General features: G+C 37.4%; 2 protein-coding genes across 3 annotated transcripts in view; one reads left to right on the forward strand and one right to left on the reverse strand.

The window, feature by feature from the left end:
* LOC131955099 (ras-related and estrogen-regulated growth inhibitor) overlaps positions 1-12,204 on the forward strand; it is a 112,848-nt gene that overhangs the window by 54,349 nt on the left and 46,295 nt on the right. Inside the window, exon 2 of the mRNA XM_059319074.1 lies at positions 6,588-6,644. Within this exon, the coding sequence (XP_059175057.1) occupies positions 6,588-6,644 (57 nt within the window). The remainder of the gene's footprint in view (positions 1-6,587; positions 6,645-12,204) is intronic.
* The window catches only part of LOC131955098 (zinc finger protein 836-like), a 37,281-nt gene that overhangs the window by 17,682 nt on the left and 7,395 nt on the right, over positions 1-12,204 (reverse strand). The window contains exon 1 of one of the 2 annotated variants that reach the window (XM_059319072.1): positions 2,853-2,962. The exons of the other annotated variant lie outside the window; for it this stretch is intronic. The gene's annotated coding sequence lies outside the window, so the exon portion shown is untranslated. Of the gene's footprint in view, positions 1-2,852; positions 2,963-12,204 lie in introns of those variants that run through there. 2 annotated transcript variants of the gene reach the window in all.

Below are 12,204 nucleotides of genomic sequence, written 5' to 3' on the forward strand. Positions count from 1 at the left end.
CTATGGTGATTAACTACAGGCTAATATATTGCACTTCTATAAAAATAAAGATTAAACTTTACATATTGATTCTGGTGTTAGTAATAAGAATGCTAGTATACAATACATATTGTACAGGTAATGTATCAAGTTAGAACTTACAAGTCAAATACAGCACAATATGATCAAGATACTTAACGATTTGCCATGAACATTGGATTTGTGTCCGTGTAGGCTATAACATGGTAAAAATGTTATTATTAATTTAGAAAATTTTGGTTCTTGTAATGATTCTGATGAAAAGTGTTGAGATGTGCTAAAACTCAAAGATGGACATTTCACAGTATTCTTATTTATAAAATGTTTAGTAAAGTTGACGTATCCTTTGATAAATTCTTAAATGACATTAATTAAAGTGTTCATGTTTTCTTTCTATTAGTATTATAGTTGCCTATAACTAAAACTGTAATGCAGTGCAGCTTATAAAATTGGGCATTATTATTTTTAATTTAGGCCCTTTATAGATCTAGATAGGCCTGTCAGTATTTACATTATGGCCTAATAGTTTATATATATATATATTATTACACATCTCTAGACCCATTACGCCTATTATTTTAGTGTTTTCATTTCCATTTAGATCTAGATTCTATTTAAAAAAAACTGTTTACAATAAATATAGATTTATTTCTACTTGAAAATGCCTTTATAATCTTTTTATCTGCAATTCGTTAATGCTAGATCTAGTTAACCTGGTATACCGTATTTAGAAGGTAAATAAAAATCTGGCTAATTTAAAATTTTATAATTTATTTACTATTATTTAGGCAGCAATTAGGCCTAATTACATTCTTTCCATTTTTAATTTAATAATTTAGATCTACAGTATATTTATTTTAAAGCCAATTTTACTGTAACTGTCCATTTAAAAACAAACAGCTATTAAAAACATCGTATGCGCATATCTATTAATATCTCATAACCCAGCCGCCATTATGAAATTACGCACGCTTTCTTGTTCCTACCCCTACACGAGTTTTATCGCGCTACTCCTCATTGCCCCGTGCTTAAAAACCCTTCAAATCGACATTTCTATTTATCCAAATGGTAGGCATGCTATTTAAGCCTATTTTCATACAATTTTGAGGATTATTTATATCTGAAATTTAGTTGTCAATGCGCCAGTTCGGTAGCGTCGGCATTTCGATAAATATTTGCTATTATCGGTGATCGCTTGCGGTATCGGACAATGTAAAAAGGGAGCTAATTCATTTATTAGTATGTTTAAAAGATCAAATTCAACTCAAATATTCATATCGAATACATTTTATTCTTCGATTCCGGTGGCGAGAATTAACATGTTAAAAAATGGTGAATTTCAACAAGTACGTTGAAAAAGTCAGGATGTGGTCGTACCGAATCGAAACAGCGGAAGTCGAAATGCCTATTATATAGTATAGATCTAGGCCTAAATTATAGTAATAATTTTATTATAGGTAGGCTACATAATAAATAATATTACTAGAGGAGCTTACACTTTTCGGACACACATAGCGAAAAAACGCAACGTAAAAATTCCATGCGGTCTCATTCAGTAACCGCTTTACATAGAAAACAAAAAAAAGTATCATATCTATCCGCAACCATTCTACTTTAATAATGTGTGTGTCATTTTGTATTCATACGCATAGAACTTAAGCTATTCTTGTTATAGTGACTGGGGGGTCTTAACGTGTGTTCGAACACATGTAATACAGTTTTACATGTGTTCGGACACCTTTACCCGTCATCGGACATAGCACTTTTTGTTCATTTAGAATAATTTAAAGTCAATTTAATGAATAAAAACATATATTATATGCATTTATATTGTGTTATTGATTGTTTGTGAGGTAATTTTAATAGTATAAAACCTTTTTCCCACACTCCCAAAGTTCATCCCATTCAGCCATTGCGGCTCGCGCAGTACGCTGCTAAGCCAGCCAGGTCACATGATTCCCCCTCCTCTTTTGCATTCCACTGCCTTCTTGACCTTATTTTGACCCTTTCCCTTCAATAACCAGCCCCTTTTATGCTCTAAATTCTTATTTAGTAATATTTTTGTGTTGGTGTCCGATCCCATGTAAGGCCAAATAAGTTAGCGAACACCCCTTTTTTATTGTTCAAGCACAAAAAAACCCATTAACCTTGACATTTACGATGTTCCATACATATATAGAAGCTATTTATAGTGTAACCTTTTAGCTAAGCATTGATTGGTTCAAGTTTTGCCCCTAAGTCCAACCCTAGGTCACTTCATCCGGCTGGTGTAAAAATAGAAATGTGCGTACCATGCAACGTTAAAAAATTTCTAAAAATAATTCTTGAGAAAGGAAACGGAAGTACTTGACACGGAAGTGTTCATAAATGAACAGTTTACGTGCAGGCGCCGTGGTTTCGCGTGAGACATGCTAATTAAAGTTTCTATGAGCCAAAAACCGACGAAGTGTTCGGTCCTACGTAATTTTTGGTGTGTGTCCGAAAAGTGTAAACTCCTCTACATAAATATTAAATAATAAATATTAAAATAGCCCACTACTAGATCTAGATCTAATTCTAATCTACATCAGCGTACATCTAGAAATCTAGTAGAATCTAGCTCTAGTAGTAGATCCTCACTAGTAGGCTTTTAGAATCTAGATCTAGATCTGGATTCTAGATCTAGATCTAGAATCTATTCTAAGTTCTAAGTATATGTGAAAAACACTAGGTCTAGATCTAGAATCTAAATGAAAATGTAAAACGGGTTGACTCCTAATTTTAATAGTGTAATTATTTCACATTTTTAGTAGGAATTATGTTTTGAGATTTACAAAAATTGTTCATTTATGTACCTGTTTTTAAACAATTGAATTAAAACTTTTCAACGTGAAGACTAGCGATGTTTTGATCAGATCCAACCATACTCATGATTTGCTATAGCAGCCATCTTGTTTCATTTTTCTTTGTGTAAACTAGGCCTATTAGCGGGAGCAGGGGAAGCCACTCTATTTTACAAATGGCTGCTGTTTATATACAGAGTTTCTTCCAGGCATCTCTTCGGGGGGGGGGGGGGGGGGGGGGGACGACGACACAAAGCCCCCACTCCCGTAATTTTTTTTCCGCGCCCCCCCCCCCCCCCGAACGAAATGAAATGGTAAAATCACGATATAGCGTCGGAAATTATTGGGTAATGTTCGTTGAGTTTCGGTAACATTCGTTACTGTAAACCATAGTTTATTTAACCGTTGAAAAAAAAATAAAGTCAACTGCATTAAATTAATGTTTTAACTTAATTTAATGTTTAACTGACAAAAATTTAGCAACAATTAGTAAATCTAAATATTATTAATAAAGTCGAGTGTAGTAATTTATGTTTTTTTTAAGAAACAGAAAAAATCTGCAGAAGATTTGCGACAACCAGCTCTATTTAGATCTAGTAAATAAGACTAGACGATTAGATTTACTAAAGTTAAAAGTAGTAAGAATAACTAGAATAATGTTTAGTAGAAGCAATAATCAGCGCATACACTTAAAATAATTAGAAATACAAAATAATTAGCAAAACAGTATTTAAAATGCAACTAAAATCAATCCTTGCACATTTTTAAACATTATCTGTTAAAAATAATATGGCGGCAAATAAATGATGGTTTACAGTATTTCCGGTGGTTTCCGGAACGGCTCGACAGACTACGCCATGGTTTTACTGTTTTTTACTGCTGTACAGTTCCGGAATAATAACCGACGCTATATCGTGATTTTACCAATGAAATTTATATAATTTATATAGAAAATATATACTTTTAACAGTGTCTTCCCCCCTCCCCCTGAGGAAAGTTTACCGCCCCCTTCCCGAAAATTTCAAGTGCCCTACCTCGCAAACACTGCTGTTTAAAGTTAATTTCTGGCCTATACTGATATATTTAGCCTTTGATTTTGGCTTATTATTCAGTTATCTATAAGGTAAAACTCCATTTTAGCGTATTTTATTCTCATCTTGTCGTTCAACTCCAGATGAGCGTATTTTATTATAACGAGCCGACCCGCAGCGTATCATACGCCACTATTTGGTTGTTTTATTTTCTACTTTTCAGTAATTCATAATTTGTGAATTCGACAGTACCAATGCTGCCACTGAAAATATTTGCTTTAAAACACTACCCCCCCCCTTTCCCCTAACCCCGACCCTACACCCCCTACACCCCCCCCCCCCCCCCGTGAAAGCAGCCTCCTCTTAGTTATTTCTTAGTTACCTCTCTAATAGAAACCCGGCTCTACGGCTCTACGATTTGTAAACATTTAGTTTTGTAAACATTTAGCGTGACCACAGCTCACCAGACAATGTGGGGGTGGGGTGGAGGTGGTAGTGATAGTGATAGAGAGAAAGAGAGGGGACTGCAAGGAGGCGCTTGCAGCTTGTTTTCTAACGGCTCCCAGAAGAGAATTATATATATAGATAACCGAAACACAACAAAACATTAAAAAAACACGATTTAAAAAAAAAATCGATATTTTTACAAATCTCGACGTTTTACACCTCACTGAGTCGGAAAAACATAATTTTGCAATCTTGTCCGTATGTCTGTGTGTATGTGTGTGTGTCTGTCTGTGTGTCTGTAAACACGATAACTTGAGTACCTTGAGTTGATGAAAATTCATATATAAGTATTTTATCACAATCGTAGATCCCTATCAACTTTGAGCGATTTCCGATAACAGGAAGTGGTACTTTTTCTGCTTTGATATTTTCAAAAGCCTATAATTTGAGCACTATTTCAGATAGGTTCTATTTTTTATTTTGGGATCCTTATTGCGGGACGCGGGTTTGTTCACACTATACCGCATAGACGCACTTGAGCGTGCTGTATAAAAGCATTAAGAGTACGTTAATCATCCTCCGCAATAGTGAGGGTGAATATCTTTCGGTGACCGCCTAGGTGTCAGGGGCGTCGCGGGAGTGACTGGTTACACTACCGTAGGTAGCCTGGTGCACCCTTTGTTCGGTTTAATCATCGAACGTAGAGTCCTACCATGTCCCTTTTATAGAATATTCGTGTGATTGGTGTCATCTGTACGCCGGGGGGGGGGGGGGGGCGTCGAAAGCCGCCACTGTTGCAGATTGACCTTTAAATCAAGTAGTATCCGTGACTCTAAAGTACGCCGAATCAACTGATCTTTTGCACTCAGGTAGCCGCTGGGTAACTCGGGCGCCCATCCTTCCCACTATTGAAGCGCTGGAGGACACCCCTAGTTCGATTTAGTAATCGATTTTAGTTTTCGTATCACTCCGTATCCCTAGCGTATGGCGCTCGTTAAAACGAATACCATGTTACATGACCGCCGGCTAATGCGCCTATGCAGGTAGATTGCTGGATCAATTAGTAACGCTGACCCGATGCGCCGGACACCCAATCAATGGATAGCAGGGTGCAAAGATAGCGGCTGGGAGACTCTGGGTGGCAAACCGGACCGCCTTAGTTTCTTTCAAGCACCTTTTCATAAAAAGTGTCTCAACGACTTTCTAAAGTTTCTTGGCGATTGGATGAAAACCAAAAACTTATGGTGTTAGTACTGTCATATTGATTAAAGATTAATTAGATTAAAAAAAAATAAAATGTCATTAAGGTAAAAATTAGTATAAAACATTGATAAATGTTGGGCTATAAAACATTGATAAATGTTGGACTTCGTTGTGAAAACACTGTCCATGGTTGTCATTTTAATGGTTCAGTTGTCATCATTGCTGTTTAGTAGGATGGATTCGGGCAGTGTGGACAGTTGCACGACAAAGCCTTTATTGTTATTTTTACGGATGGGCCGTGTTCGACCCCAACCCCCCCCCCCTCCCACTGAATCATAATGCCTGTACAGTTGGAATGGACTATGGGATTTTTTGGAACTTTAAACCTTTTCCTTTTTAAAATTATTTATATAAAACATATTTTAAAATTCCAATAAAAAGATTTTAATTTTTTTTTAAGAGGGTAAAGGGCCACTATGTGTCTTGGGCCCCTAAGCCTTGCTTACGCTAGCTTTACGGTAGCTACGGCACTGTCTTAAAGTTATAATGGGTTTAGTTGATACATTGGTGATTTAGAAATATAAATTTGTCGCAGAATAAATTAATTTTAAACAATATATATATATATATATATATATATATATATATATATATATATATATATATATATATATATATATATATATATATATATATATATATATATATATATATATATATATATATATATATAGCTTTATACTAAACACTTGCAAGAGTCTACATATAAAATAATGGTTAGCAAAAAACCCCCATTAAAACAACAGACATTTTAAAATTGCACTTTATATACTCCACACTAACTCCACGCAAACTCCACACAAACCCCACACACTCTATACACAAACGTCCCGCATTATACAAATATCTAACTTTATTCAAGTTAATAACATATCAAAATAACCCGCTGAAATAACCACAGACATCTAGACATAATATTAATACACTATAACTAACAGTTTAATCTTTTGATGCAATGCATACATTTTAGTAGCTAATGATTGACTTTTTTTTTATTTATTTCCAGCCTTCGCTGTTCGGTATATAACGAAGAGATATATTGGAGATTACGCTCCGAACACAGGTAAATGTTTATCTTTTTATAATAAAAAATACAACAACAAATCTGTTAAACAGTTCTAAAAAAACGTTGCCATGTGGTTATAAAATCTATTAAAAATTAGGGTAGCGTATGCGTCTTCACACCAGAGTTTCTTCCAAGCATCTCTTCGATTGGGGGGGGGGGGCGCCCTCCCCCCATCCCACCCTCAGAATATCTACTACCCCATCCCCCCCGAACGAAATATAATTTATATAGAAATATATACTTTTACCAGTGTCCGCCCCCCCCCCCCCGGAAATTTTAGTCCGCCCCCCCGCCTGAAAATATATACTTTTACCAGTGTCCACCCCCCGTCCACCCCCGGAAATTTTAGTCCGCCCCACCACCTGAAAATTTCAAGTGCCTCCCTGGAGAAAAAGGTATGGAAGAAACACTGCTTCACACTAACCCAAGAATGCCTGATGTTTGAGCTGAGCTGAGTGCTTATTGTATTGAAAAGGTATCGTGTCAAAGATAGGGCTAAAAACAAAATGGATGATTAGTATTTATTTATTATATTTTGGTAGTATTAGGAAATTAGAAATGCTGATGAATTTAATTTCCTTTGTTTTTATTTTTTTTTCGCAAAAAAAAAAAATTCTATTAATAATGGCTGAATGAAAAAGTTGCGATAACTTGTTTTCAAATTCTTACTTTCAGCGCAATAAAAGGCTTTTAACTTATTTTTAATGTAGCAATTGATTTCCACTAAAATAAAGGAATTGACTGACTTTGGCTTATTTCTTCGTGGCCCTTGGCGAGCAAAGGGCTGGAGCCACATCTCTCCACCGGACAGAGGCGTAGCGAGGTCGGGTGTCACCCGGTGCGGCACTTAATGGTGTCACCCCCCCAGAGGCGTAGCGACCCTTCCCGGGGTCAAACTTTTAATCTGCCCCCTGAAACTTTCAATTTGCACCCCCCCTGAAACTTTCAATTCGCACCCCCCCCCCCCTGAAACTTTCAATTCGCACCCCCCCTGAAACTTTCAATTTGCACCCCCCTTGAAACTTTCAATTTGCACCCCCCCTGAAACTTTCAATTTGCACCCCCCCTGAAACTTTCAATTTGCACCCCCCCTGAAACTTTCAATTTGCACCCCCCCCCCTGAAACTTTCAATTTGCACCCCCCCTGAAACTTTCAATTTGCACCCCCCCCCCCCTGAAACTTTCAATTTGCACCCCCCTCAAGTTTTTCTCTATATATTTTGCTATTTTTTGCCTTGGTGTCACCCCCCTAAATGGTGTCACCCGGTGCGGTCCGCACCCCCGCCCCCCCCCCTCGCTACGCCTCTGCCACCGGATTCGGGGTTGGGCAGCTCTCCTTATCTGTACCCACTGTGAGCCCAGCAGCCTTTGCCTCTTCCTCTACCGTTCTTCTCCGTGATCTCTTTGGCCGGCCCACCTTCCTTCTTCCCTGGGGAGTCCAGTCTAAAGCATTCTCGCGATATTATCTTCTTTCTTTCTCAGGGTATGTTTAATCCATCCCCATTTAGGGGTTTTGATGTCCATATCTATTGACTCATCTCGCAAAAAAAGAACCGCTACAGAAACTGCAAAAAGCTTCAAACTAGCATTAAAACTTTGTCGAGAAGGTTTTTCTTTAGAAGAGCCCATGATAGCCCAGTGAAAACCTTAAAGGAATTACATAACTTTTTTTTTTGCTTTACCTAATGGAGTCGTGGTTCATAATGAGTGAAAAGCTATATTCGTGAGTTATAAAATATAAGCACGATCACGTATAACATAAGCAAGATCACATATCATAGTAAATAGTTCAGACAGAAAAAAACTGTCCGTTTTTCTGTAACTGTTTAGCTTCTCAAAACATCTACACTGAGCTTTCTATATCGGTCTGGCTAATATAAACATTGCAACTCCTCAGACATAAAAAAAAACCCTATTTGCTCGTAACTAAGTGACCGCCCCTTTTCACTACTGATCTCGCTAATTTGTAAACAAAAACTGAAACACGTATATTTCTAACCTGATTTGTGCGGACGAGCTAGAAGAAACAAAAATGTCTTTAATTAACAATCGTTTCTCCAGTCACAAACCAGGTGGAATGATTTTTTTTTTTTTTTTTAGGGAGGAATTTTTTAATATATTTTTCTGTTTGAAAAGTTCATGAGAACTTTAAAATTTCTGCTGGAAATTTTTCGAATTTTTTTTCTTGGAGAACTTGAAGAAAGCAAATAGGCGTTTATTACGTATGCTTTAAAACAATTACCTCTTTTAACCATTTAAAAGCAATTAGATTAGAGAGAAACTTCTATAACTATCGTTCTAGGCACACATGCCAAAAAGCATAAATTAACAAAAAGTAATGCTGATGAATAAGAGTGTCCCACACAAAAACACACAGCGCTACGTACACATACACAGTTCTTAATCTACGCACATTCACCCACATACACATAGTTTTACACACATGCACATACAGTCGTACACTCATGATATTATAATACACAAACCGCGTCACATACATTGACATACAGCGCCACACATACATACACAATCACTAATCTACACACATTCACACACAGTATCACGCACCTACACATAGTGTGCCACCACACATAGACATACAGTGCCACACACATACACCCTCCCTCGTCTATACACACAGGTGTATTTTTTGCAGGGCGGTTCACTTAAGTATGATAAAGTAGATAAGGCGGGTAGTCCGTCAAATAGTATAGGACTTACTTCGTTTTAGATAGATTGTTTTTAAGGCCTAAATAATTTTGAAACGTCGGCTGGTCATTTATTTCAACTGTCCACCCTATCCTCATATATGCTGAGGTCACATAAACAGGCGAACTCTACTTCACCTTCCAGGTCCCAAATGGGTTTCAAAAATTTACTTAACGAAAAAAAATAATTATAATAATCATTTTCAGTTGCGATTAAATTTTTTTTCCTGGTTATAATTAGCAGTTAAGATCAGCTGAGGTCACCCCCCCCCATCTATTATGTGAGCACACAAGTCTACACGAGGCCATATGTACACACACAAAGGCATACATACAGACACACATATTTACACTCACGCATATGCAGACGCATGCATATATATAAGCATGAAGTCATACACAAAACACACACATATATTCAAGCCGATACAAATACTCAAGCACAAAAGCGTACACTTAGACAAACATAATACACCCGATTACAAGCTCACACCTTCAAATAGAGAAGCATAAACACACGTACGCAATACAGCATTCAAATAAACACACACGAACATACACCTGCTAAACATATTAATTTTCTAAGAACCACAACTGTTACCGCGACGACAAATTCATGGTGTATTTTTTTTAACTACAGTTAACAGCAATGTAAAAATAAAAATAAAAATACTAGAAAAAAAAAAGAAACATCTCCGCAATGATAGAAAAGATAGAAAAATTACGGACATTATCATTTCTGATTTTTTTTTTTCACAAAGCTGTGAAGGAAATCAGGAAAAACTGGCAATCCAAATAGGATTCTATTTCTGGTCGACACAGAAACGATATACCGTGTATGTTTCAGGTTTTTTCATGATTTGATCATGTTTTAGATGATGTTTTGGGTGATGTTTTTGAAAATGTTTTTAAGATACAAAAAAATAAAAATAAAAATGATAATACTGAGACTGCGATTAACGTTCTGTAAAGTAAAAAGAAAGAAACGTTGGTGAGATAACATGGGTCTGAGGTTATGGCAGATCTTTAAAGAAGAAGACACCCGTCATTAAATCAGTTTAAAGTCGGTAGATAGGAGGAGATAACTGATATAGTAAGGGGGCGGGGTAGTTGTTGGTTGGTATGGTGAAGGGGGTATGTTGTGGGTTAGGAAGGGGGGTAGTTATTGGTGAGTATGGTGAAGGGGGTTTGTTGTGGGTTAGAAGGGGGGTAGTTATTGGTGAGTATGGTGAAGGGGGTATGTTGTGGATAGGGGAGGGAGTAAATTGTGGGTAGGGGCTGGTGTAGTTCTTGGTGGGTAGGGTGAAGGTGGTATGTTGAGGACAGGAGCGGGGATAAATTGTGGGCAGGGGCGGAGGCAGTTGTTCTAGATAGGGGTGTAAAAGGTATGTTATGAGGAGGGGGTGGGGATAAATTATGGGCAGGGGCGGGGATTATTGTTCTAGATAGCACTGATATAATTCGGATGCGATAAGTTGCTGGCTAAGGCGGGTAAAAATTAGGGTAGATTGGAACATTTGTATCTGATGTATGGCAGGGCTCTAGGAAAACGGACAGCAAAGATACAGGTAATAGTTGCTTAGAGTAGGGGGCTACAATCTTCTTCTTCTACTTCATTCTTAACTGTAATGTTCGAAGTGACTTCTTCCAACACAATGAAGTATTGCGTGTCATCTTGTTAAGCGCCATATAGGCGGTTGACGCCGATTTCAGCCTGCTTTTCCTTTCTGAATATGCTTCCAGAGTCAATGTCCACCCAAGAACAAACTACAAGGCAGCAGCTGTTTGATTTGGTGTTGTCTCTCCTAGAAGAGTGGCCGTCCCCAATTATCGAGCCTCATCTGACCGACTACGCTGTATTTATAGTCTAATATTGTACTCCCCACTACCTACAAAGGCTTTAGATTTAGAGCCAGAATGCCAATGAAGATTGAAGAGGCTGTTCACCCCCACCCATATATTTTGTATATATAATTGTTACCCTTGGCTAAGATCCCCATACACATAAAACTGCCTGACCGTTCACCCCAACCCATATATTTTGTATATATAATTGTTACCCTAGATAAGATCCCCATACACATACAACTGCATGGCTATTAAATCCAACCCATATATTTTGTATATATAATTGTTACCCTAGATAAGATCCCCATACACATAAAACTGCCTGACCGTTCACCCCCACCCATATATTTTGTATATATAATTGTTACCCTAGATAAGATCCCCATACACATACAACTGACTGACCGTTCACTCCCACCCATATATTTTGTATATATAATTGTTACCCTAGATAAGATCCCCATACACATACAACTGCCTGACCGTTCACCCCCACCCATATATTTTGTATATATAATTGTTACCCTGGGTAAGATCCGCATACACATAAAACTGCCTGACCGTTCACCCCCACCCATATATTTTGTATATATAATTGTTACCCTAGATAAGATCCCCATACACATACAACTGCATGGCTATTAAATCCAACCCATATATTTTGTATATATAATTGTTACCCTAGATAAGATCCCCATACACATAAAACTGCCTGACCGTTCACCCCCACCCATATATTTTGTATATATATAATAGTTACCCTGGGTAAAATCCCCATACACATAAAACTGCCTGGCTGTTAACGTTGATGAAGCGTTTGTTTACTCGCACACCACATCTCGTCTGACGGGCAGACGTGAGTAGCCAGAAGCACGTGACGTGTGAGTTTGTTTCATGAGTACCAGCACACGAGAGACATCAAACAGATCACCCTCATCAAACTTTTATAATTGCTTTAAAAAAGTAAAGTTCCCTTTTCAAACCTGACGGTCTATAGGGCA

The sequence above is a fragment of the Physella acuta genome, unplaced genomic scaffold, assembly GCF_028476545.2.
Source record: "Physella acuta isolate Inbredline_101_S28 unplaced genomic scaffold, ASM2847654v3 ptg001055l, whole genome shotgun sequence".
Lineage (NCBI taxonomy): Eukaryota > Metazoa > Mollusca > Gastropoda > Physidae > Physella > Physella acuta.